The sequence below is a fragment of the Crassostrea angulata genome, chromosome 6 (genome assembly GCF_025612915.1).
Source record: "Crassostrea angulata isolate pt1a10 chromosome 6, ASM2561291v2, whole genome shotgun sequence".
Lineage (NCBI taxonomy): Eukaryota > Metazoa > Mollusca > Bivalvia > Ostreida > Ostreidae > Magallana > Magallana angulata.
The window spans coordinates 4,558,669-4,585,909 of record NC_069116.1 but is presented as its reverse complement, the minus strand read 5'-3'; the positions used below and the strand labels follow the sequence as shown (position 1 = coordinate 4,585,909).

Sequence of the window (27,241 nt, the reverse complement as noted above, 5' to 3'; positions counted from 1 at the left end):
TCCAAAGGGCATTATTCTGTCGAAAATTGTTCGATCATACCCAAAATCAAACTTGACCTAAATTTTTTTTATGATAAAGCTCTGCTGTATACTGAATTTCATTACAATATGTGCATCGTCTGCGAAGAAAGTGAACGGAAACTGCAAATAATTGGAATTTGGACCGACCGATAGACAGCTAAAAAGCAATATGCCCTCCCTTCTTCAAAGGAGGGCATAAAAATGAGACTGATACAATAAATAAGATTAAATCTATACGTTTTTCTTGCTCATTTTTGATAATTCCTAAATTTATTCATTACTAAAATAGTTATTTAGACAGTAACCCTTATCAGAAAGACAAACCAATGTCATTGCTAGAGACCATGGCAAAAATACATGTACCATATGACCATTGCTAACAGTCATGCAAGTAGCCAAGTCGAAGACCTACAAAGTTTGGACAGGACCGAGATACCAGTCAATAGTACAATAGTAATGCAGAAATAATTAAACATTTTTGAACAACAATTATTTAGTTGATTGTGCTCTGCATTTGTACTGATAAATAAACTCACTCTCAGTGGATGACATATTTACTTTATATTAGCAGTACTCAAAACAACTACAGAATCACAGAATCACATTTACACATCATGAATGTTCATAGAAATCTACATCAAATGTTTCCCATACTCATTTTGTGGCAGTGAATCAATTTATATAAATGTAACATAGGAGATTGTACATGTACATAAAATGCCTGCAGCTCAGAATGGAATAATAAAACACTATATGAACTGAACTGCTTAACAACTGGTTGGTCCAACTCTCCCTCCTATCATACTGTCACACTCCCCAATTCTTCAAGTTGGGTCATCATTTAAAACTCGTCCCAGAGCCCCAGTCTACCTACAGCTCTCTGACACACAGTTAATGGACTCCCTAGAGCTGTACTATTGTTAGCTGCCTTTGGATGGTTTACTATGATCGGCTCCAGGCTTGCTCTGTGGTGGTGTAATGTCCGCTGCGCGGTCTTTTTCTGAGGTGTAGGCAGTGCCCAGTTCCTGTTCTTCCTTCACTTCCTGTTCGTACTGCCACAGATCCTTCTTCTTGTGTTGTCGGACAGTGTCGTTTACACGATCGTCGATCATCTGCTCTGTAAGAACGCCGTCTTCCGAAGCATACGCTGTCGCCTGTGAACAGGAAGAAGAAAACTCATGAAAGAATTGAAATAAAGTAATGTGTCTTAAACTTAGTGACTTCTTCAGTACTTAAGGATATTAATCTACATTGCCATCTTGCAGGGGCTGTGTTCAAAAACTCAACATTTTCTGTGGTAATATGCATGTTACAATGAGAAGACAAAACAGACATTTGTACTTCTTACCTGCCAAGCAACGCCCAGCTTGGAGATTTCTCTACCTGACAGACCATCTGTGATTCTGGCTATCTCAGAGCACTTGGCACTGTAGTCAAACTCGGCTAACTTCAACCTATCAAACATAGAATGAATACATGTATGATGACAATGCCCATCCTAGTACTTTTTATTCATTACCAATCTAATTTTACTGCAGTAATCTACATTTCTTATTTATGAGTGTTACTCGGACCTCTTTGTCTTGCTGTAACATCAAAGAGTCATGACACTGACAAGTAATTGGATACTCAGCGAGTCTATTGTTCTACTGGGATCAATACCCACAAACAATCTTACTTCCTTAAAATATGTGACACCTCAAGGACATACTTGTAAAGAACAACCCATCACAATTCTAAAATTATGAAAATTAACTACTTCTTCATTTATCTTCATGTTTTAATTATTAACATCAACAACAAAAATTGTATGCTTGGTTTCAAATTTCACTGACAAAAATAATGCATGTTCAGGGGTAGTCAAAATTAGCATTAAACGCGAATATCGTGTTTCCAGATGTCACTAATAACATGGATCCATGATTTTAAAAATACTTGTATGTATTATCTCTATGATTAAATAAATGAATTTTCATTTTATTTTTTGGAGGCATATGTAATGCAAATAACCCACACAGAAATGTTTATGCATACTGATAAAGTGTCCCTGTCACGTTGAAAACTTACCTTTTGTCCTCCATGGAGGGTTTCAGGACAAATTTATCAAAATAAAGTCGAACGAGCCTCTCTCTCTCGTCAAGGGTGGGTACCCCAAACTCAACCATCTCATCAATTCTGTCATTGATGGCCCAATCAAACTGCTCGGGCTGGTTACTGGCCAACACCAACATAAATCTGTAGAGAGATATATAAACAGTATAAAAATCAGCTTAATGACTACCAATACTTTTAATTATAATTGTAACACTTTTAAGAAAAAGAATTTAATGAACAACCGTGCCTTGCAGTTTGATAACAATTACTGTACACAGTGTGATTTTGCCCCATGTTATTTTCGCCCTTCTACACTTGTTAACGAGTTTGCGCTGTTTTAAATTCACACAGACGCAGTCATTTTATTAAATAGATGACTCTGTCAATTCATCCAATCTAAAATTTGCCAACTGACAACTAGGGCAAGGGGGCGAAATAAAATGAGCGCAATATTTCCTATAATTATTATTCTATGAGAATAAAAGCATGGAAATTTATTTGATACTTCAATGGTCCAAATGATTGGATCAAGTAGAATTGAATGAATCTCGCCTTAATATCATTAATAAGGTTGAATGAAACAGGTGATTTACAAGACTATGCAGAAAATGGGGGGGAAATCAGCAATAATTTAAAATGAGACAAAAGACTGACAGCTTCAAACAAACTAAATAATGAATTTATGGTCTCTCTCCCTATGCATTTCTAAGGAGAATGAAAATCTTTTATTTCCTTTTTGCTTAAAAGGAAATAAACCATTACATCTTTGTTCCTCCAATTTCTATAGTCTTGTGATCTGGAATCAAATTTGTGCAATATGATTCTGGCAGGAAACAAGATAGATCGAATGACTAATGGTTAGAAAAAACAATAATACTGATCACAAACTGGCCATTAAAAGCACTAGGTTCAAGAGGAGTTTTATTTCTGTCTCTAAATCTCCTGCTCAGAGGCATTAAAATATGTGCATATATAATTATTAAGTTGAAGTAATGAGTTTTTAAATAAAACCACATGGAGATAAATCTTTCAAAAATCATCAACAAACGCACCAAATGACATTGTTGATCAGTAAAATATCAAATAGAACTTCTATAATGTTTATACTAATGCAACAAAACACAACAGAGCGGAAGTCATTCACAAAAGAATGAGGATATACAGAGTAGACCATTCGCACACTCACTTGGACGACTGTTCTCCTGTCCTGTACAGAAAGGCGTTCAATGTGGCCCGCATGTCCTCACTTATGTGTTCCTGAAATGACCACATCAAATTCAACATCTGACATTAGTGAAATTCTCATCATCCACAATTAAGGTCTTTTTGTGACTAACATTGACTTGAACTTATACTTAAGACCTGCTTCTCCAAAAACAAAAATTTATCACTGTATCAGTCATAGAAAACAGTTTGTGTGTTGTTTAGCCTACCTTGCTTCTTTTTCTGAGGAATGCGTCTGCTTCATCAACAAATAACAACACCCTGTAAATTCATTGTAGTATAAATAAAATAAAACATCAGAATCTCCCCCCACAACCCCAAAAATAAAGCAATAGAATCTTCAGCCAATTTACCATAATAGAGTCATTTCTATGTATAAGGATTAAGTGACAGCTAAATTTACTTGTGATTTTAGTTGGCATTGTGTAATAAAACGCTTACTGATCTGCACAGTCTCTATTCTGTTTTGAGTTAAAAAGACTATAAAATATTCTGTTAGATTGTTTGAATTATACCACTCTCATATTATATTATGTGAATTCTCACCCCCTTCTGCTGGCCCCTGCCCAGTCAAACACCTTATGCATGGCAGTGACCCCTTCCTTGCCCATCGGAGCCACATCACCGCCCGTCATAATGGCGTAATCCATGCCAGAATGCACCGCAAGACTCTAAACATAAAACAATATATCAACTCATTCATTCAACACATAAACCTTAATTAACAAATTCAAAATACAAGCAAATTTAAATACTTCTAAATCCCCAATCTTTAATTTTCAGTTACAAAATGCTCTAACTAATAACCAATCTTTAATTTTCAGTTACAAAATGCTCTAACTAATAAATAATGATAATTTTACAAACTATGAAAGGAATAATATATGCAAGTTTGAAATTTTTATGAATATAAGCATTGATTTAAGTCTATAGATGAGGCCTTATTTCATACATGGCTTAACTTCATTACAAAGAATGATAACTCTAGCCAACTATAATGGCTCTCACCTTGGCAAACATTGTCTTTCCTGTTCCTGGAGGACCATGCATCAACAAATTTCTGTAAAATCCCTTGTTTTTCTTTGTATGCCTGGTTGCTATGGCAACATCCCTAAGTCGTTCTTCAAGTTCTGGCTATAAAATTTGTTACATTTGTTTTAAATCAATGAAATACAAAAGATAAGCAATGAATTTATTAATATACATCAGAATTGCTATTTTCATACATACTTTTAAAATAATTCCTTTCAGTGCATCTTCAGGTTTATTTAATAACCTCTTGGTTGTCTGAAAAATGAAATAACTAATTCATACAGAGTGGAAGAGAATATCAACTTTGCATCAACAGACTTTTATATTTGCTTTTAATCATGAAATTTCTTCTGAATGCTACTTTAAGACATTTTATATTTCAAAATGCTACACTGATTTTGGTGTTGATTACAATATTACTTACTTGTATTGGTTTTTTGTCAATAACAATGCTGTGTCTGCACTTCTTACACTGATTTTCCTACCTTTCCAGTGTTACCTGTATAGTTACGTTAACAATGCTCTACAGTACAGATTTTCTGATCTCTCCACAGTACCTTTATCGGGTGTTTGATGACCTCCCCTGCCGTCAGTCTCGAGGTTTCCCTGACCAGTGAGGGCTTTCCAAGGCGGGCCTCTATGTAGCGTGCTGCTACTCCCGTGCTGTGCTTGGCGGCGTATATCCCCACTGCTGCCATGGTTAAACCTACTGCCTGGATCAATGGAAAACTTGATAAATGTCATTGCATTTCTATAGCGAGCAAGAAAGAAGAAAGTGAGCATTGTTTGCTAACAGATACAGCAAGGGAACACAACATACCGCTGCTGCCACTTTGTCACGGTCTGTGATGAAGGCTTGAAGTCCAGATCCTAGAACAGATCCTGCAGTCCTGTGGAAAATAAGAACACTTTTATATGTACAAAGACCAGAACAACCGCTCCCTTTAAAAACCATTATTATTTTAGTGTAACAATACCTACTTAATTGATTCTAAAACAGTCTCTCTCTTCTCTTGAGCCTTAAGTTTGATTTGTTCTTTAATTAGATCGATGTTCTCTCTCTCCATTTGGCCACGGGCTTTCATCTCGGCTTCTATTCGAGCTTGCTCATTTTTTCGCCTGAGTTCAAATTCATGCTCCAATGTGGCTAAAGATATTGAGATCATTCATTAACAAAAAACTAAACATATTAAAAAGGAAAAAAATCCGAGTGTTCATCAGTTCATTTACCAATACTCATTTAATACCAAATTGAATAATCTGTTTGTAATGAGCAATATAATGGTTAAAGCAAGTTGACCTAGTCCTATAATAAAGTATAATGTTGGCTGCCACACTTAATTATTTTAGATAAATTTTGTGTTGTAGCCCTGTTGTAAAATACAATTGTACAGGTAGCTATTAGCTTATCCATATAACTGGAGCACACACATGCATGTAAATGGAACTGTGTAAATTTTTTTCAGAATAATTAAAAGTGTTTGTTGATTAGAGAATCTTCACTTATCAAAACTTTGCATCCATTGTTTACTATTGTTTCATACATGAACATGACTGCTTGTATCATTTCAATTAGCTTCATTTTGCACCCAACAAAGACTTTTATAAATCACTTTTAAAATAACGAAACTATATATTTATACAAGCAATGGTGGCCCACCTTTTCTCATTTGCTCCTGTTTAGCAACTGATTCCTCTTGTTTCCTCAAATTTTCTTCTTGCAATCTTGCCTGAAATTAGAAAAAACATGGAATAATAACAATATATTTTAATGTTAACTTTAACAAGACTTTACATAGAGTAATAATGATGGCCAGATTCGTATTCAATCCCAGGCCACCTGAATCTCTAGTCAGATGCTCTACCAACTGCAATCTGGTGCTTGCGTTTGAACTGGTCTGACAGTCACTCTGACTGTCATATTCTCCCCTTCAATGATCTTCAACCTTGAAGATCAACATCCAAGTATCTTTCCCTTGGTTAGATTAAACTTGTCAGTTCCTGAACTGAGATGGCACCAAAAGTAATGGGTTGGAAATAATAGTGACAGACCTGACTGGACTTCGAGTCCTGGTCTGGACGGTCATTATTTCTCCCATTTTGTTACATCTGTCTGACCCTTTAGATTCTTGTCATTAAATGATGTAATAAAAATAAGTACTTGTCATGTTTTTTATTATCTAAACATTAATTTTGACAATAGGATTACCTGCTGTGAGAGTTGGTCGTCGTACCTCCGCCGCGCTAACTGATCTTGGTACTGAGCTTTCTGTTGATGAAGTTCTGCCTCCTTGGACATAGTTTTCCTCCGCTCCTCTTCCTGTACTTTTATAGCTTGAAGCTTCATTTGTTCAATGTGAGCTTCCATTTCCTATAATTTAATTATTATTTATACATTATGTTTTTATCATTATAATCTACACACTACACATAGGTCTTCATACAAGTCTGTTTCCACATGTTCTTACATTGCATTAAAATTTCGAGAAAATTCGGATTACATCTTCATACCCTATGCATCATTCGTTTATAAAGATGAAAACGTTTATATTTTTTCTCATTGTAAGAAGGTAATGTTGTGGACCAATGTGTTTAATTTTTCATGACACAAAATATTGAATAACTTTAAAATATTGATAATTCAACAGATAAAAAGCCGAACCACTTCATTTTTACCTTCCCTTTCGACTGGGCTTCGATTTGCTTCGTTTGCTCCTGCATTTTTGATAACTCCAGAGCTTCTTTTGCATTTCCTTAACAAATAATAAAAGTTGAAAAGAATAATAATGGTTAGAACAGTAAAATTGTTTCATAACCTTGAACTGTCAACAGCTCATTTCATCAGAAAACACGTTGACCACATTCGTTACAATTTTGCAAGACTTTTACAAAGGAAATAAATTAATAATAAATAAGCTTTGCTGTGCATTAAAATGACAACTTACTTGATTTCTCTAGCTCCCTCGCGGCTTGTGCAGCTCTCTCCAAAGCAGCAGAATCGAATCGATAAGATTCCATCTCTGATTTTGTTAGAGGCTTCGGTGGGTCAGAGCCGTCTTTTCCATCTGATGGTGGGAGGGGTACCGATGGAGGCCCCTGTCCCCCGCCCCCCATTCCGAAAAGCCATGACATTTCAGTTCTATTTTGTGCACTGTGACACTACTTATTACTGCAATCACAAACTCACGTGTAGTAGAATTGACAAGGCATGCGCCAACAAAGCCGGAACTGAAAACTGGGTGCGTCGATTTACCCAAATGGACCCAAATGAACCCAAATGGACCCAAATGAACCCAAATGGACCCAAATGGCGACCCAAATGGACCCAAATGGCGACCCAAATGGCGATTAAAGTGGAAAAAAATTATAAAAAAATCCTTATTACTAATATTATTACTTGTTTTAGTCATGTCATGGGGTTGTTAGCCGTTAAATTAAGAAAAATAAAGACCCAAATGGCGATTTAAGCGGAAAACAATTATAATAAAATCCTCAATACTAATTCTCTTACTTGTTTAGTCATTTCATGGGGTTGTTAGCCGTTATTCAGACAAGTTAAAAATGAATTATGATTAACTTGTCTATTTAATAACGTTGCCCAGCTCTTGCCACGAGGAGGCCACCCCAATAAAGAGCCATAATTTAGGGAAATTTGGAAAAATAAAAGCCGAAGTTCCAAAACAATAATTAGAATTATTTCAGTATATCATTGTAATTGAAATGAGAAAACTAGTAAGATCCTCTGTAGAGTTATTGTAAACAAAATGAAAGATGCAGTGCATAAAGTTTTACGGGACGAACAGACAGGTTTTAGATCCAACAGTAGCTGTACTAACTAAATAGCAACTCAAAGAATAATTGTGAAACAATATGACGAATGGCAGTCATCACTGAACAAAAAGTAGATGGGTGAATAAGTCGTGTAAAATGCCCATATGAGGAATGAATAGATACTGCAAAATTAAAATATGTGATAAATTAAAAAAAAATAATTAAAAACAATGCAACTATATTTAACGTCATGCGCGGATCCAGAAAATTTTTCCAGGGGGGGGGGGGTCCGAAGGATAATTGTGTTTGCCAGGGGGGGGGGGGGGGGTCCGAGGCATATTTTCGCGATAATTTTACTATGTAAATTTAATAAATTTTCATTTTCCAGGGGGGGTCGGGACCCCCCCCCCCCCGACCCCCCCCCCCCCTCTAGATCCGCGCATGAACGTAACATCGATGTTTTTTCAATAAGTATGCCAAAGGTACTAATTTTAATGGTTATGATACATACAGAGCAACCCCCCTACCCCAAGAGAGAGAGAGAGAGAGAGAGAGAGAGAGAGAGAGAGAGAGAGAGAGAGAGAGAGAGAGAGAGCCCGGTGTGTAATTTCCCACTTTTAAAATTTAATGGTTTGACTATATGCAATATCTACGTAAATTTTTTAACTGTTTATTTTTTTCATTTTATTCCTTTCTATTTAGTTCAAAATGTCCTATTGTTTATTTCCTCCTAGATAGAATGTTCTATCGTTAAAATGACAGATATCCTACGGACCCGGTTTAACGATAGAATTCGTCCCATATACTCGCTTGGTAGCAAATAAAAATATTATATCGTGCTGTATCTCGCCTTAATTTTCATATGATTGGTCTTAAATATCTACAATGCTGCTCTTTTATAATCCCATATTTCCACATTAAATGTTTTTGCAACAAAATCACTGCCACTTTTAACATCATGTCTGAACACTGTTAATACAATTTGTTTTATTCATCTCTTATCCTGCTAATTAAGAGAGCTATAATATTCATAATTATTTATAAAAATGTTATTAAATTGTTCCCAACAGTTACGTTCATTTAATTCATCATGATTTATCTTTAATTCGTCTGAATAACGGCTAACAACCTCATGAAACAAGTAATAAGATTAGTAAAAATGATTTTACTGTAATTTATATTTTTCTTGAATCGCCTTTTGAATCGCCATTTGGGTCTTTATTTTTCTTAATAACGGCTAACAGCCCAATGAAATGACTAAAACAAGTAATAATATTAGTAATAAGGATTTTATTATAATTGTTTTCCACTTTAATCGCCATTTGGGTCCATTTGGGTCGCCATTTGGGTCCATTTGGGTCGCCATTTGGGTCCATTTGGGTTCATTTGGGTCCATTTGGGTTCATTTGGGTCCATTTGGGTAAATCGACGCACCGCTGAAAACTTATTTAGAAAACCAAATTCGGTTTACTAATCCGATAATATAAGACCCTGTACATAAAGTCCTCGAACAAGGTCGGGCATGAATAATATTTTAGGTAATTAAAACATGTTGATTAATGTAAATGATTATTTATGGGGTTGTCATATTTCTGGGGAAATCGTTTCGTTGAACTTATAGAACTACGTACAGCATTTACGGACAAACCAACGAGTACTGGAATTTCAATTTTTAGGATTAGCATTATCATGATTATCTTTGACATTTATTGACTGTGTACGTTGTTTATTTTACATGCTGACTAAATTAAAAGAATCTTATTATTCAGTCGTACATGTTTGAGCCACCAGTACTGATAAAAAAAGATGATATAGCCGAAGAAGCGACGATGAAGTCGGCAATAACGATCAAATTGATCGACGTGTAAACATTGTAAACACAACTTAGTAAGGATTTTAGCTCAAATAAATTGGTTAAAGGTGTTTATTATAATATGTTTTACGGTGCTACCGTTCTGGCGAGCGCAGCAAGAATTACACATACCTTGCATCATTGTCAACTTATAGTTTTATTTAGGTATCAACGAACGTCAAAAATTTTTTGAGAGTATTGCTCTACAATGAGTATGCCAAAGGTACTAATTTTAATGGTCATGATACATACAGCGCAACCCCTAGCTGCAATAATGTAGCCCTCTCCGATTTTTTATATCTGATTTTACTGGAGAGGGCTACAATTCCATAGGATCTCCGTAATGGTGCAAAATTAATTTTTTAATGCGGCTGACTTCGGTCTGAAAAGATCGATTTTATATTTGACTTCTTTTAGATAAAATGATTTTTTAATTCAGGTTGAACAAATTAACCGTATATAAATCAAAACCAGATAAAACACATCAGCATGTTTACCAGTCGTCTTTTTCAGCAGCCATGACAGTTCTCGCGTGATTTTATGGGATGTACGCTTGGAGTTTTGATGGGCTTGATAACGTGAATGTCAGTGTAAATAATCGATCTTACCTCGTTATATCACTAAAACATCATTTAAGGAAATGGTTTATAATGGAAAATTCATATTTACCGCGTTAATTATGTTTAAAATAGGGGAATTCCTATATTCAGTTCAAGATCCGCTCCTGAATTCTCATTGGCTGTCCCAAAATAAAACCGGTCAAGGTCAGTAAACATGGCGGACAAATTCAATTTTCGTTGTTGACATACACGAAAAATAACCGATATATGCCAAATGTGGACTATACTTGATATTTTTGGATTAATTTATGCCATAGACATCTACAACGTTAGAGTCCAGGTAAGAAATGCAAATGTTATTGTCATCTATAAACGATTTGAGACGAAATCGTTGCGGGAGTGAATCACTCCCGCACTTGCACCATTACGGAGATCCCATGGAGTTGTATACTCTGTCCCAAGATATTTTGGATTCACATTTGGCTTAATTGCTTGATATTTATAAATACCTCAGGATTCAAACGATGTTCATTCAAAAGTATGAAAAATTTCCAAGATTTCTCAGTCAAAACGCCCCTCTTAGCTTATCAGGTTTCAATACAATGCTAAAAAATGTGATGTCTACGGAGATTTTGTATTGCAGCAAGCCCGGATGATAACGTTGAAATATTGCGCGATGTATTCCGAGTGTATTCCGAATAGAGAAAAGATGTAAACATTCCCCATTATAAATCTCCGTAAGGAATCTGTTTTCGTTCCTGTGAATTTTTCCGAGTGAAAGATGATAATGTGTCAATGAAATTATCTTGGAAAATATCCCTTTCAACTATTTCAATTGCACTTCTTTCACAGGTAAGTGTATTTTTATTAAAAATCGCCCAAATGTGCTGCATAAATATCTTGGGACAGACTATAGCCCTCTCCCCCCCCCCCCCCCAAAAAAAAAAAAAATCGGGAGAGGGCTACATTATTGCAGCTACGCAACCCCCTACCCAGAGAGAGAGAGAGAGAGAGAGAGAGAGAGAGAGAGAGAGAGAGAGAGAGAGAGAGAGACCGTTACCTGTTTGTAGATGTGTAATTTCCCACTTTTAAATTTTAATGGTCTGACTATATGCAATATCTACATATTTTTTTTTTACCTGTTTATTGTTTCATTTTATTCCTTTTTATTTAGTTCAAAATGTCCTATTGTTTATCCCCCCCCCCCCCACTCACATACTTACCTGCCTACTGTACATGCATGCACAATCAGCTTAAAAATGGATCGATATGACAGTTAGTATGGCTCTTGCTAGTATATATATATAAAATCTCTATATCAAAAAAGATTAAAAACAAATCATTTGTCAAGGAGGCAGGTATCGCAGACTATACTGAAATAGCCAGTACACTCATTACAGATGTTTGATCCACCTCTAAATTTATCGCGGGAAATACGGCGCGAGTGCACTGTGACGTCATCCATGACTTTGTTCGTCTTTGTTTACGTTTCTCGACTCAATACGAAGGTATGGAAGTATGTAACAAATCTTCTGAGTCTCCCCAAAGCATATGCGGTAGGAAAAACGTGTCTTCAAACTTTTAGTCACCGTAAATTACGAGTTAAAAGTCGGCCATTTTTGGCATAGCACCACGGGTGAAAACATTAGAGAGCATTATGGGACGTAGACAAAAAATTTTGTTTGATGAAGTGTAGGTTTAGCTCGTTCTTTTTCCCGGGCACACTGGTTCGCGCCGGCGAGCTGCGCTCGCTATTAAAATATACAATAGTAATGCTTTTTGGCGTTCCTCACGACTCAGAACGTTCAACACAGGGGCCAAGCCCGTTATGGTTACATTGAAATTAATGTTAAAACGGGCTTGGCCCCTGTGATGTTTATTATTGTAAAACTGTGGTGCACAAGAAGTGTTTTCTTTGGCCGTAACTGGTCACAACTTTCTAAGGTTGTTTACTTCATATTACACTGTATAAATATATACATTGTATATTATAAAAGCAGGCAAATACGTTTTCCTTTATTATTATTTTTTATGTTCTCCAATCTCCGTATTTTTAATCCATTTACGTATAAATGTATAATATGTAAACGGTGTGACCGTTAGACCGAGCGCATATTTAACACAGTGCAGTTTGATTTTTGTAGAATAAAATCTATTTAAAACGCACAAAGTAGGATCCGCCAGCATGGTTGCCTACTCAAATCATTCGTCAAAGTTAAACTAAACGTCGCGTGCTCAGTCTACATTATGACGTCATATTTCAGACGTAAAACGTTCGGGTTTTGTCTTCGGAAATAGCCGAAGAGAGTAACGTGATTCCGAATTTTTTTAAATTTCTTCTTTCATTGTTCATCAATTTAATTCATATGAATGCCAAGGTAATAAAATTTAATACTTTATTCAGAATCTAAAAGATCCGTTTCTTGACGTTTAATGTTTTTATTTTCCATCTGATAATTTGATAAGACATACATAGAACAAGTCGTGTTTCTTGATTGAAGCACTATTGGAACTTTTCTGGTATCCTTTTTAATTTCTTTTAATTCAAATTACCTTCTATTGAAGCACTGGACTTATTTAATCGAGTTATGGGGCAATAAACATCGATAAGTACCACTCAATCAATGATCGAGCTAACTTTTTAAAAACAAAATGGCTGCCAAGATGGCGGCGCCCAGAGCTGGAAGAATTTTTTTTTGGCCTTAGTACCCCTGATTCAACTTTCATTTTTCACTGATTTTTTCATATATACGTGTTACCATTAATCCTCGCTTCGCGAGGCGGGCTTCGCCCGCCTCTCGCTGCGCTCGGTATCAACAAACTGTCTATTTCTCGCGTAAACACTCGATCCTTGACTTCATCCACAGAAAAATAAAACTCACAGAAATCTTACCACCTGTACTTCAATTATGATTTCTTCAGCGGTGAGATATGAATGAAGACATCATCTATTCAAAACCAATGCATACATGAACGTATAGTTTAACAATAACAATAAGAAAACAGCTAATGAAGCGAGGCGGTATCCCAATTTTTTCTCCGATGAACTTGTGTTTTGTACACATGTCCCTCTGCATAAACTTCTATTTTTTTCTCTTAGAAAAATAAATACTTGCTCAATATTCAATTTCTGCGATGATTTTTAGTGTTAAAAATCGTCAGAATCCATGAGCTTCCGGGGCCTTCGTCCTGGACCCACTGGGGGCCTCATGGTGGCCCCCAAACCCCCTACCATTTTAAGCATGCACTTCGTTTCTGGTCTAGCTACGCCACTGTCCTTTAAAGACGAAAACTTCTTAAGCAGAGAGAGAAATATAAGCATTATCAATTTTTCTAAGACAGTAGTACCTCCTAATTTTTTTAAATTGGAAACTGACTGTTTTTCTTATAAAAACATTTTGAAAATTTAATTTTAACAAACCAATATCTTCACTTTTTAAAAAAAATTGGGGTTATAAGTGTGAACTGGTGGACGATATGATTCTAATAATTTATATTAATTTTGGGGTGAATAACCATTCATAATTTTCACAAATAAGATTAACTTATAAAATTTTCTCCTAGTTTGTAAAAGGCCCCAACCTAATTCATCATATAGCTTTGTATGAGAGGAATTACACCTTAGTATTCTGTGATAATTCTGGCTGCTTCAACTTGAAAATCTTAGCATCCTTTTCTGAACAGTATCTCAAACAACATCAGATTATTCAAGAACAGGTCTGATAAAAGCATTCTAAGAATATTTAATCTTTTTGTAGCTTTATCATATATATATATATATGATGTCCATAGAGCATCACTCTGAAAACAAAGGCCAAATTATAAATGAGTACGAAATTTATCCTGAACAATACTTGGCCCATATGTTTACCAAAATTAACATATAAACGATATAAAATTCCTGAAGATGTAAGGCAGGGTATGCCCCCTTTCCCCTATACGATGCTACGCGTCTTATGTCGATTCAACGAATAGCAGTATATTACATATTTTTTTCATTTTGATGTATCTTTCCACAAGATCAGTTGAAAAATTGATTACAGACAATGCATATGCTCTTACTTTTGACCTACCTCTGAACCAAGTCAATTCAAACGTAAATATGTCTATATAAAATACATATAGAGTACTTCTCTGTAAACCTACATGTATATTTTGATCATTAAAAAAGGATAAATAGCAGCAAAAATATGTACGCTTTAACTTTATTTAACAGCTAAATTCAGCGTTTCAACCTTTTAAAGATTGATTTATAAAAACATTCAATTTGATGTTTTATTGTACATAACATTTTTGGATTTTGTGATCATTAATTAGGTACATGTTTATAAATCAAAGCTATATACAAGGATAGATAGGAAATACCCGTATATACGCGCGTTAGCGGGTTATGTAATTTTTTTTTCAGCAATGATCGCTACCTTCATAACCCGCATGAATCGTCAAAGAAAGCATTTTATTGTGTACATTTACATCTACCGAGTATGATTTATAAGTACATGTAAAAAGTAGGTTTATATCTGGGTTGATAATTGATGGCCAAATTGTGTTATACGGGAGACAATTTCTTTACATCAAACAACATTGAGACAACGCCGATGTCCTCGTGAAATGGGTGTCCATACATGGTCCTTACATATGCATACACCGGTTTCAGGTGACCGTCAGGTAACTGTCATCACCTTGTTCTACACCTTCAAATAGACTATTTAATGGTTTGACTGAAATATCCTGGTCTTTCTGATTTTCGACGAGTTCAATATAATCATTTGCAGCACGTTCTGTTGAGTTATTTCTATCGTTACCTGACGATAGATCTAATGTCACTGCCTCAGCCTCAAGGTGTCGTGACATTTCATTCAGTCTGTCTGTTGTTACTGAAAAACAATCTTGGTAAGTTTGTGAATCTGCGTCAGAATTACTCGAACTCGGGTTTGCAACTGAAAAACTTGAGTCCAGACTAGAATTAGCAATGGAAAACGTACTGTCTGAAATCATTGACGAATTATCAGAATTGCATGAGCTCATGTTAGCAACTGAAAAACCTGAGTTTAAGCCAGAATTTGTATTGGAAAATGTATCAGTGCTTTGACATTCCTGTTCTTCACTTGGACTCTTTCTCAATGACCAGTTCCTACTCTGGTCAAAGGGTTTTGATTTACGAACGGTTCCTTTCATTGTACTCCTTCTAAAGTTGCTGCGTTTAGAGTCCATTCTATCAAATCCATACAATGGATTGACTTTAACCTGACCACGGGGATTCATTTGATTTTCCAAAGAAGGCTGATAATTATAACTTGAATATTCGTTCTTGGTATCTGTTTGCTGAATACATGGCGCTGGATTAGTTGTACTGTACATGTGGACGGAGTCAAAGCGTCGTGGTGGAAGTTCTGGGGGATCATGTGGGAGGGTGGAGTACACTTCTTCTGGAATGTTGCCTATCGAATCCTCATCTTGTATGTAAACCAATCTGAATAAAATAAAGACGAATTATTAATTCATTAATTTATCATTTTTACAAAACAAGGGATGTAAACATTCAAATGTTAAAGCACGGCGCACGACGACGGACGAAAACGGATAACAATAGGTCACCTGAGTGACTCAGATGACCTAAAAGGAGATTAGTGATGAGGTGCAATCTGACCTGGATGTAACCTGTAGAAATTCGGCACAGGTAGGTCTCCTGGTTCTATCTCTGTTCCAGCACCTTCCCATTATCTCATAAAGTTCCGCAGGACAATACATCGGCTGCTGTGGTACTTCCCCAGACAAAAGGTGCTCGATCAACTAGAAAAGTAAATAAAAAGATTATGCCCTACTTTGGCAAATAGTAATAACTTTGGAGATGCAGTAACTTGATAACGCTTTCAGTGATCGTTTTAGCTTTTTTATGAAACCTATACAACTGTGTATGAACTGTAAACTGAAGTCAAAGTCGGGGTCTGAAGACAGGGAACAAAAGACGTCGTTATGAATATTACCTCTTTCTTTGGTACTCTACAGAAAGGTACGCATTTCATAAAGGAGGACGCAGGGCTTTCTAAATTGATTTCAAGTCCCATGTAGAACTCGTAAATTGCCATTGCAAGCATATAAACGTCCCCTTCTCTGGAGTATTGACCATACTGCAGAACTTCAAGAGGGGACCTGCAAAACAAAAGGAGAAGTAAATTGAACCAACAATATTTTACCGTACAACATTGCAAGGGTGAAACTATTTTTCATGCATTACTAGTTCATGTGGATAAAATCCTATCATATTGTTTGTAATAACTAACTTAAGGACTCTTTTGATTGAGGGAGCACCTACCACTGCTTACGAGAATTACCGAAAACAATTTTGCATGCAATTACTTACATTACCTATCCAAATTTATATGGTATATTAGAAGAGGTTGTCTATTTCTCTTTAAGAATAATGCGTCACATAATCACTTTCACAATTGCAAATTTGTCTGGAACCTGATTTCCAAAAGGGAGACCAATGTTGTGTTTGTCTTAAAAGATCACAGTTATGAATATTACCCAACTTACATGCAAGAGTATAATATATCTATCACGAACCTATCAAAACTTACAATTGACGGGCTTAAACCATTAACCTCTCTAGAGGAAAATGATGAAAATTTTGTTTCATCGTTCAAGAAAAATAATTACCAGTTCCTGCGGTCACTGAATACTTCATCAATTACACTGTCATCTAAGACCTCCTCTGGACTTATATAAGCCACTCGCCCAAGTCTTGTGGAGAATACCTGAAATAAGATGAAATACGTTGTTCTGTGGCTCTAATAATGACTTTAAATAAGGTAAAGTTTCTTTTCCGTCTTTGTTTTCTTGTTAATTAAATGTAAACAGTACGGGAAGCTCTACCAGAACAAGACAACTATTGTTGCCTTTGAGGTAAAAAAAAATCAACATAAAACAGGATCTTTAAAAATTTATCGTTTATTTCTTCTTTTTTACGGTCAAAGATTTAAAATACGAGGGCTATTTGGAAATTCTTGAGACATTTACTCTTATTCCTTTATAAATATAGTTAAATCCATGAACATTTTTCAGAAAAGAACGCCAGGTACTAAGTGTAAAAATTTTCTGCTAAAATCTTCTAATACATTTTTGTTCAGGAGATTCAGTGCAATTGCAAGAAACTTCAATGACCTTTTGGTTGTCGCTGTCAAAGTGGAGATTCTGGCAGCAAATGTCACGCAAGATCCATCCATTCCCGTGTAACTCATTGATAAACTTGACAGCGTAGTGCACGAGCCAGGAGTACTTGATGTTGTTTTCTTGATCATCTGGGTCCCCAAAACATCTTCTCAGTGATAGTTGGGACAGTGACTCCCCAGAGAAGCACGTGAAATGCTAAAATAATTCATATGGATTACAAGATCAAAACTGATTAATTCAATTATAAGATAAACTATTTTAGATTATAATAGTTGTTTTGAAAGGTTTTTTATGAATCAGTTTAAAATATATATATACCAAGATCCAGGGGTTTTTCTCTATCGCGGGCGGCCATTTTAATATGTTGAGAATTTCCTGAAGCGCTGATTGGCTTAGATCGGTAAAGTACATCTCGTAGAACTTCGGGGAGATCGGTTCTTGTACGATCAGTTTTAAATCCTGTGTAATTCAAAGAGAATACAAAATAAAGTTATGAAAATCAGTAAACTCTTATAAAATGATATAAAATATTTTAATCACACTTTCTCTAACCTTTTTCAGTATGGATGGAGCATCACTTGATGTTATATCAGCTTCAGAAATTGCAAGAATCGTTTTCGGTTTTCTTTTGGATTTTCGTAAATTTGTATAACTTACAAACGGATCAATCTCTAAAATGTAGTCATACCTCAACATCAGAAACTATGTTAACAAAAGCATTTACAGAAACGATCAAGTTATGCGATCTTAAACAAATTTGTTAATAGTTTTAAAACAAACAATATATGCATTAAGGTTGCGTTTAACAAGTTTTGGTATGAAATAAAGCCTGGAAAACTCCGCCTAAATGGCTTAAACATAATTTAAAAATACAAATATGAGAATGAGTTCGGTATCGGCCTGTCCTGAGCAATCAGTCAAAGAAGGTTTTTTTATTGTTTCCAACCAAATGTGTTAAACAATATATACTCTACATTCATATCAAGTGTGACAAAAGTTGCAAACAATGTCCTCTTAATAGATAGAGAAAGAAATTTTATATATTTCAGTTTATTAATGAATGACAAAATCAGTGATATTGTTCACCGATCAAAAAGCTATTGTGAGTGTGCACCTGAAAGTTAATGAAAGCATATTAAGCATTAAAAAGGTAACTTTACGGTTTAGGGGGATGTCTGGCCATCTTGTACCAAAAATGTAAACATTTCTTAAACTGACTTGATTAAACCAAAACTGACCAAAACTGTTGTTAAAGGATAAAAAAAGCAGTAAATATGGGTTTAAATGTTGCATTGTATGAAGACTGCGCACGCGCACACTAGTATAGATTTACACGAATGCCCTTTTTAATCACTTTTAACTGCGCAGCTGTAGACTAAAGATTTAAGATTTTAAAAATATGATAGGGGGTCTTTGGTGTCCACTCTACAACGACTTGTTTAAAAGTTGAATCTTGCATAAGTAAGTTGTAGATTTGTCTCAAAATAGGGTACTTAGTTTTTGACATAAAGAATTAAGTTCAAGACACATATAAGATGACCAAACATCCCACTTGATCTTGAATATTGTAAACAAGCAATAATATTTCGCAAAACTTTATTCAGATATTTTCTATTAAAGTATTGATAAATTGAAAACAGAAAAATATGAAGAAGATCCAAAAGTATATTTAGATCAAAAAAATGTAATGGTCCAACTAACCAATATATATATATATATATATATATATATATATATATATATATATATATATATATATATATATATATATATATATATATATATATATATTCATAATGTGGATATTTTCTTTTAATTTTGAACAAATCAAAAAAAAAAAAAATCAATCGCAGGCCTTCCAATAATATAACGAAGCGCAATTCACCTTTTGTGTCCTTTTTGATAAATGGGATCGACACATCGTATATTATTACATATTTGACCTTTTAACAGTGCATTTGTGAGTACAGAATGAGTACAGAGAATTCAAAAGCGGAGACATTTTGTTACAAATGACCAGGAATTACTTACTCCCGTTCTGATTCTTAAGTCTTTTAAAGAGTTCTGGAGTTTCCTTTGGGAAGGAAAATAAAGACATGCAAAATAGAATCAATCATGCTTTCTTCATGCATTAACTCAACACAGCATTCTTCATGCTACAAAACGCGTTTTAAGCTTTCAATGAAAGAATCAACTCTTTGCATTTGCAGCCAAATTTATATCATGGTAAGAGACGTCAACTTGCAAAAGATTGGTACGTGTTCTTACCGTTTGAGGTTCTTTTGGTAGAGAAGGGTCAATCTTGGGATATCTCTGATCCTCCTTGTGTGAATGACTTAGTCTCTTTGTAGAAGCTGTAACCCAAACGGTGCATTAATTATTTAAAACGTGGAATTGCTTGTGATAATTTCGATGTTCTGATATCGACTTTATGTTCATTTCTATATCACAGCACTATTTATTACAACTTTACCTCGATTTGATGACAGTTTAAGCAAGAGATTGTTAAGTTTTTGAATGCCTTTGTCTAACGATTCTCTTCCTAGGGGATCGGAATTGACAAACAGGAGTATGATTTCGTGGATGTCCTTTGGAATACATGGCCATTGCATAGGTTTAAGGTTTTGGAAGACAATCTAAACGAAAAATAATTATTGTTTGTTTGCAAGTGTATTTAATTTCTAGACATTTTGCATGACACATCAGCTTAGCTTCATGTTAAAGGAAAAGGAAACTTTTCTGATCACTAGAAGTTCGCCGTTTGCCTGTGTATCCTATCGCCTATATGTCAGCTTTAGGCATTCATTTCTTTTACAGAACATTTTTGGGTAGAGGAAAGTCCGTACTCCTTTCAAAGGGAAGATGATAAATACAGTAGTAGTGAAATAGACTGTGCAATATAAAAGTATTTTCTTCAAAAAAAAAGTCTCAACAGAAACAATCTTTACAAAAGGGACACAAAAATGTGTACATTTTTAGCGCATCTGAGGCAGAACATGTTGATATCCGTATATATTTACATTTTCCAGTGTCTTTGCCTGTGATAACGTTAACACTACGTATCGATTTTGTACTTTATAACCCATAACGCCAAATCGGGGCGCAAGTGGGGTTTGCTTTTTTATATTTAAATATTTAATTGTACAATGGCTTAAAATTATATAAATATAAGTAATAAGGAATCATTCTTTGAATATTATGAGGTGATAATTTCGGGCGGGGCGTGATTAAATCTATCATAATGCTTTATTGGATTTGATCACGCCCCGACCGAAATTATCACCTCATAATACTCAAAGAATGATTCCTTATTCCTTATTTAGAACCGATTTAACAAGAGCTTGGACTTTGGGAAGTACGTGACAAGCTCCGATTTGATAAGGGCGAGGTCTATTCATGGCTAACTGTTCTGCCATTGGCTAATAGACATGAATATATTGAACGCAATGACACTTGTCCGCCCTCATCCGGGGATGTATATTTCATTGAAACAGCGTCAATTTCACACAACAGATTGGATCTTGGGGGGGGGGGGGGTTGACAGTCTATAAATATTAATGAGCTTCTCTTTGCGAATTAGAAGAAAGGGGATCAAAATTTGACAGCTTAGCTTACTAGATACTTATATCCAACCGAAAATCCAAGCTCCTGTTAAAACGGTTCTTGATTTTGAGAATTGTGTCTACAACAATGGTTTCAATTTTATTAAAGGGGAATACATAGATTCATTCCAGCCTTGTTACTGAGGAAACAAATTAAAGAGACAAGTATGTATCTTACCAATTCCAAAACTCTGTCTAAAGAATATCCATAAAGCTCTGTATATGGATGACATCCATGTGTAAACAGTTCGTAAAGGAGTTGTCCAACCATGTACACATCACTCTCTTTACTATATTTATCGTACAGGATTGACTCCGGGGCGGACCATCTTAGAGGTATCCTTGTACATTCTAAAACGTACAGAAAATGTATAACACTGTACAAAATCTTTAAACTTATTTTTTTAATGCAATATGTAATAATGAATTTACTGATACCTGCTATGAACTCCGAGAAATGGCCATCTGATGCAGTGGCCAGATTTGACAGGTAAACCGATCCGTTTTCTCGGACGGAAAAACATGACGCAGTAAGAGCACGATGAACTATGTCTCTGGAATGTAAAAACTTCACAGCGTTCAGAATATCAGCTGCCATCGTAAAAAGGTTTTCGAAAGTAATCCAGTCCTTTTCTTTTCTTTTTGACAGCAAATATTCCAACAGCATGATATGATTTCTGTCTTGTATTGTAATGTAAAAGGGAGGCAGGGGTCGACATTGAAAAGCTACAAGAGGCAAAACTAGTGGCGTCATTCCTCCGCTGCATAACAAATAGAGCATATCTCTTTGCTGTTCATGTTCTTTTAGAATTTCCTTCAGTGCTAAGTTTTCTCTGTAATCTTCCATTACTCCTTTCATAACGCAATTTTTGGATGGCAAAAGAATGTGAACGTTGACGTTGTAATCATCAAATGTTCCTTTAAATGTGTTCCAGTGTGGAGGCAATGGTGTGTTGCCACTGATAACATAGGAATCCTTATCAATGGTGATATTCAAAGGGTGGAGAGATTTTTCTATGTGAGAAACTGTGGTTTGTCTCAGATCAAAGTGTAAATGCATTTTGTTTCTGCTCAAGAAATAAAAAACTTCGCCGACGATGCTTTTGTCTTTATGAAAAAGCAAACTGTCAATCTCTTTCAAGAAAAACTTTCGAACAGCTTGATGAACTTTCGCGCTATCCATATACAAATTCAAAACAGTCAATGCTTCTTTAGCTGTTTAAAACAAAGGTTGAAATTAATATTGATATTTGCATGTCATCAGATAATCATAATCATCCGAAAAAAGGAAAGACAAATATACCTTGACAAACTGTTGTATCAAATATCATTTTGACCATTTTTGTCGTCAGTTGAAGCATTGGAAACATTGAGATATTTTCTTTTTTCTTTACATTTAATTTTCCTTTCAAGCAAGTTTGCAATACAGTAAAGAGAGCGGTGTGGTGTCCCCCTGTCTGTAACAATACCTAATTACAAGATATAAAACACTAGTGTTAACAAGAATATCGGGAAGGCGTAATGCTTTCGATATTAATTTTTTATAGAGTCCAGTCGAAACAGCTTACCTGATTTAAAAGGCCGAATATCACCGTGGACTGTTCTAACTCGCTCATCTCAGGAAATTCTTTTATTATTTTCTCTCTGTTGTTGTCCTTCTTCATCGCATCTGACCAGTTTCCCATTCGAAGTACAGACACCGTTTCCAAATGATGACAAAAGCAATCGGCGGATTTCCGAATATTTTCAAAAGCGCTTTTCAGTATTTCATCGGTGATATGAAGATGTTCCACCTTATTCATTTTCTCTTTGGCGTTTCTACATACGTCTCTGATCTTATTTTTGATAGAATCGTCCACTCTTGCGTTAAAGGACATGAAGAGAATTATAAACGTGGTCAAAGCGCTGTTCAATAACAGAAGTAGGAGTTCCTGGTCACCGGACCATAGCTCCACCAGGGAAAGTAGGTCAGTGATTCCATACAGTAAATCCTGAGTGTTGCAGAGCCTCACTTTCATTTTGTATAACATCTTTTCAATGTTTTGAAATGCATTCATCTGGATACTTCTTTTGTGACACGAGAGAAGGGTAACCAAGCCGTGGAAGTTATTGCAATCAACACATTTTTTCATCACATTGATTGTTATATATTTTTCCAAATCAACGGTATCTTTGCAACTGCCTTGGTTGTATATTGATACAATATCTGCTGGAACCCTGTGTTCTAAATCTGAAGAAATGAACAATTAATAAGAAAGGCGAAGTAAACTTTAAATACATATCGTCTTTACATGTGAATTTGCAGATATTACACAGACAATATCCTAGATTTAGACAAACTTACATGTAAATGATAAATACTTAATCAAAGTACTGATAGAACTGAAAAGTGCTAACCTAGCTTAGTTCTAAAGGAAATTCACTTTGTGCAAGCTTAGTTAAAAAAAGAATCGATTTGATTGTTTAATACTTCAGCTTCGGTATGCGCAATTTATTCCCTTATCACTTCGTGGCAGCCCCTGCAGTGATGTACGTAAATACAAGGGTAATCTGGATATTTACCTTCATATTTCTGCCTTGGTAAAATGTAATCTTGGGAAACAAATGAACCTGAATGACTACGAGAAGGCTGTAGAGTTTTTGTCTCTAGAAATACGTCGTCCTTCACAGCGTCAGAAAGACACGAATATACCTCGTTGTCTCCAAAGATTTCTTTTAAATTAGTAGTCCCGCATGATTCATAACCATATGCTCTAAAAACTGTGCTATCATTGTCATACGTGTTTTCAAACATCGGACTTTTAATATCTTCTGGGATATCTGATGGGAAATTTGGAGCATGTTTTTCGGAATAAAGTAGGCCTATGGGAGCGGAATCTTCATCTTCAGTCGTTTTCGTCGCCATTTCAGACGGACTTCTCCCATCCACAATACCTTGCGTGTAATCGTTTCCCACCCGACAACCGTCATACACTCGATTTTCTTGTACTTCGGAACTGATTTTATGATAAAATTCGTTCATATTTTTCTCTGTTTCTATCATAGAACAGTAGTGTGCAGAATCTAGTGATTCTATTCTCCCGATACTTCCTAGAACAACGACAGAGTGTACCTTCAGTCTCCTCCATAACTGTTTGAAGTTTTTCTTGTTGTGGTAACATACAATAAGAGCAAACACTAGTGAGGCGGGCAGCTGTTCCTCTAGTCTGTCAAAATCTATAACTCCTAACTCAAATAGACTAGTCTTTAGACTGTCCCTTTTACAGGCAGATGACAGCAATGTGCGGGGGGACTTGTTACAATGAGCATCGTCACAGGTCAAAATGCACACATCAAACTGCTTACTGCTGTCGTAGGCCGATGTGCTCTGTGGACTGTTGTCTCTTTGACTACTGCTAGGTGAAGCTACCTCCGCCATTTCTGCTCTCTACAAATAATTTGAAAATGATTTCATCCATCTTTTAAACATTGTAAAAAAAGAATAAGTGCATTGTGAATAAGTTTTGTCAGTGCTAAATAATCGTTCCTTGTTCCAAATTTTATTCTGTATTATCTCATACTATAAGTTTATACTTTATTATGGGAACAAATATACATGCAACGTTAGATGCCTATGTTTTGACTGTAGTGCGGACAGTTTATTCTTACCACGGGCTGCAATGCAATCATGTAATGTTATATTGAACGCACCCTTTGATTCAGGCAATGTACCTACACGCTGCCACACCCCCTCCCCCCCCCCCAAATTGAAACAAACAGCATTCTATAATGGATACAGTTTAAAGGATTTTACAATTCATTTTTGCTAAAACTCCTGCATTACAGAGTGTCCATGAATAGTTCCATAAAATAATAGACAAAATCCTGAAGAAGAAAGTTTATACTTGGTTCAAAGAAATGTCACTGTTGCTCAGGTGAGCGCTGTGAGACTTAGGCCTCTGTTTAAAACAGATCTTAATGGTTTAATTCAATAGATCTTTCCACAAAGGCAGATATGAGGAATGTTTTAATGTATAACTGTGCTAAATGTGTTATAAAAAATGTTATTGATTCACTTCAGTATATTTAACTATTCTGTATGAAAACAACATTAACAGACTGTGAATTGAAGTTGCGCCTTTTAATCCTTACTTTTTCCTGGCTTTTTAAAAAAAAAAGCCATATATTTCGGACTAACTTGTGCCATGTTATATATACATACAACACTACTTAAGAAAACATTAATGAATTTAATAATCAATACTTACATAGAGAGTTTAAATCTCCGTCCATTTATAAAACTACTACTTTTAGTTGTACCCTGGATAAGCCAGGGGAATCCCCAGTTCGTGGCGATCTTTATAAATAGATAGAATTAAAGGGACCTATATGTTGACACGATTTGAGCTCAAAATTTTCACATTCTGGTTTTCCATTTTTAATGTTCAGAATGGTTAATATTGGTTTACTAAATATTCGCCAAATATTGAGTTACAAGTAAGACACAGAGAGTGAAACTCTGTTTTGTAAATGTTTTAATTATAAACACACCTTCCGTTTCTTGTTTGCCATAAGTCATTTTGTCAAAGAATTGGTATTTTCTTTACTCTACATCGACTGTAATCAAATATAAGACTCGAACTTTGTTTACCAAACAATGCATTATTACCTCTGTATCTCGCTTGTAACTTTACTTTTAACATCCAAATTGTTGTCAATCATTCAAATTGCACAAGTTAACTACATGTATTTTATACATGAAAATAACAAAAAAAAATAAAATTTTGATCTCACCTCGTCTTTGGGTCTTGTCGTTTGCTGATTCAGAGTAGACTGATATGTCATATTTCTATTTATCTTCAATGGTATAGCTAAAAACTGACAGGAGCAGTTACTCCTAATACATGCAATCTTAATGTGTCAATACACAAAGACATGAATCGAATTCACATTGTCTAAAATCTATTGGGTGTAAATAACGTGGATTTTCCAAATACTATAATGATGATCTATTGTACTTTGTTCTATTCCATGTAAGTATAGTACAGTCTGAGGCATGCATGATCAACAGAGCGAGCGCTCGCGAGGCCTCGCCAAAATTCCCTTTACCCGCAACACAAATTTTGGCAAGCGCTCGCTCTGTTGAACTCGCCTCAGTTTTGTGTCGTAGCTTTTTGCATTGTCATGTCTATGAAACTAAAAGTTGGAAACACCATTTTTGTTTATCATAGATAACTCCGATTCATTCTAGCATGATTATGTATCATCACAATGCATTCATATGTATATATACATATGTATGTACAGGTATGCATGTGTACACAGATAATTGTGTTCATGTAGATAAGTCTGTACATGTACTATATGTATATGTGTGAATATCTTTAATCAGTAATTACATGTACATAATCATGTGCATGTATATTAAGTTAATTAACATGCATAAGTTCTCTGATGCCCTAGTGTGGTCATAAAGAGCTTAGGTATAACGCGTGTTCTCATTATTTCGCCTACACTTGTGTTTGGATGGAAATTACCTGTTGCCAAAAAAGCATCAGGTACCCAATATCGAAACCTTGGTACTTATTTTATGATGGCGTCTTATCAACTGATTTGTCATAAATTCGGGAAACCTGCATCGTGAAATCAATATATAGAACTATGTTTATAATGTCAGTTGATAATCTGAACTGTGATAAAACCGCGCATTTTAGAAAGCATATATATTATTGTTTGCATATTTACACCCACTAAGTAGATTTCCCTTCCTTCTTGCGGTGATTGATTGTGATTCATACATATATGACAGAAATCAACGCAATCCAAAGCTTGACCTACATGTAGCTATCGGCGTAAGAATATATATGTACGCATTCTTCCAATTTTTAGCTCACCTGAGCTGAAAGCTCAAGTAAGCTATTCTAATATCA

General features: G+C 35.3%; 2 protein-coding genes across 3 annotated transcripts; both read right to left on the bottom strand.

The window, feature by feature from the left end:
• Window positions 1–559: 559 nt before the first annotated feature.
• On the bottom strand, window positions 560–7,584 carry LOC128188326 (ATPase family AAA domain-containing protein 3-like). The gene is made up of 15 exons (XM_052859307.1): window positions 7,317–7,584; window positions 7,048–7,124; window positions 6,581–6,742; window positions 6,032–6,101; window positions 5,353–5,518; window positions 5,192–5,261; window positions 4,929–5,084; window positions 4,570–4,626; window positions 4,348–4,473; window positions 3,886–4,010; window positions 3,549–3,600; window positions 3,302–3,372; window positions 2,089–2,256; window positions 1,370–1,475; window positions 560–1,175 (listed from the first exon to the last, which is right to left on the bottom strand). Exons 1-15 carry the CDS (start codon window positions 7,501–7,503, stop codon window positions 942–944), a joined length of 1,827 nt encoding a protein of 608 aa, XP_052715267.1. The 5' UTR covers window positions 7,504–7,584; the 3' UTR covers window positions 560–941.
• A 7,158-nt stretch (window positions 7,585–14,742) lies between these two features.
• Window positions 14,743–26,337, bottom strand: LOC128188325 (uncharacterized). 2 transcript variants are annotated; one of them, XM_052859306.1, is made up of 17 exons: window positions 26,106–26,124; window positions 25,580–25,668; window positions 23,895–24,759; window positions 22,901–23,562; window positions 22,636–22,801; window positions 21,771–22,547; window positions 21,511–21,683; window positions 20,204–20,366; window positions 19,999–20,084; window positions 19,762–19,804; window positions 18,283–18,401; window positions 18,049–18,189; window positions 17,722–17,925; window positions 17,218–17,315; window positions 16,542–16,707; window positions 16,205–16,347; window positions 14,743–16,027 (listed from the first exon to the last, which is right to left on the bottom strand). In XM_052859306.1, the coding sequence occupies exons 3-17, from the start codon at window positions 24,748–24,750 to the stop codon at window positions 15,208–15,210; spliced, it is 4,617 nt and encodes a 1,538-aa protein (XP_052715266.1). In that variant the 5' UTR covers window positions 24,751–24,759; window positions 25,580–25,668; window positions 26,106–26,124; the 3' UTR covers window positions 14,743–15,207. The 2 variants fall into 2 exon arrangements, with proteins under 2 accessions (XP_052715266.1, XP_052715265.1); XM_052859305.1 differs by lacking the exon at window positions 25,580–25,668 and having other exon boundaries at window positions 26,106–26,337.
• Window positions 26,338–27,241: the final 904 nt, after the last annotated feature.

What these genes read in the sequence shown, in the direction of transcription:
- LOC128188326 (XM_052859307.1), bottom strand. Translation starts at nt 7,503, where the DNA reads ATGTCATGGCTTTTCGGAATGGGGGGCGGGGGACAGGGGCCTCCATCG. An exon ending in ACAGGAGCAAATGAGAAAAG is followed by an intron (nt 5,519 to 6,031) that starts GTGGGCCACCAT and finishes CAATATCTTTAG; the next exon opens with CCACATTGGAGCATGAATTT. An exon ending in TCCTCAGAAAAAGAAGCAAG is followed by an intron (nt 3,373 to 3,548) that starts GTAGGCTAAACA and finishes TGGTCATTTCAG; the next exon opens with GAACACATAAGTGAGGACAT.
- LOC128188325 (XM_052859305.1), bottom strand. Translation starts at nt 26,156, where the DNA reads ATGACATATCAGTCTACTCTGAATCAGCAAACGACAAGACCCAAAGAC. An exon ending in TATTCGGCCTTTTAAATCAG is followed by an intron (nt 22,802 to 22,900) that starts GTAAGCTGTTTC and finishes TCTTGTAATTAG; the next exon opens with GTATTGTTACAGACAGGGGG. An exon ending in TTTCTACAGGTTACATCCAG is followed by an intron (nt 16,028 to 16,204) that starts GTCAGATTGCAC and finishes TATTTTATTCAG; the next exon opens with ATTGGTTTACATACAAGATG.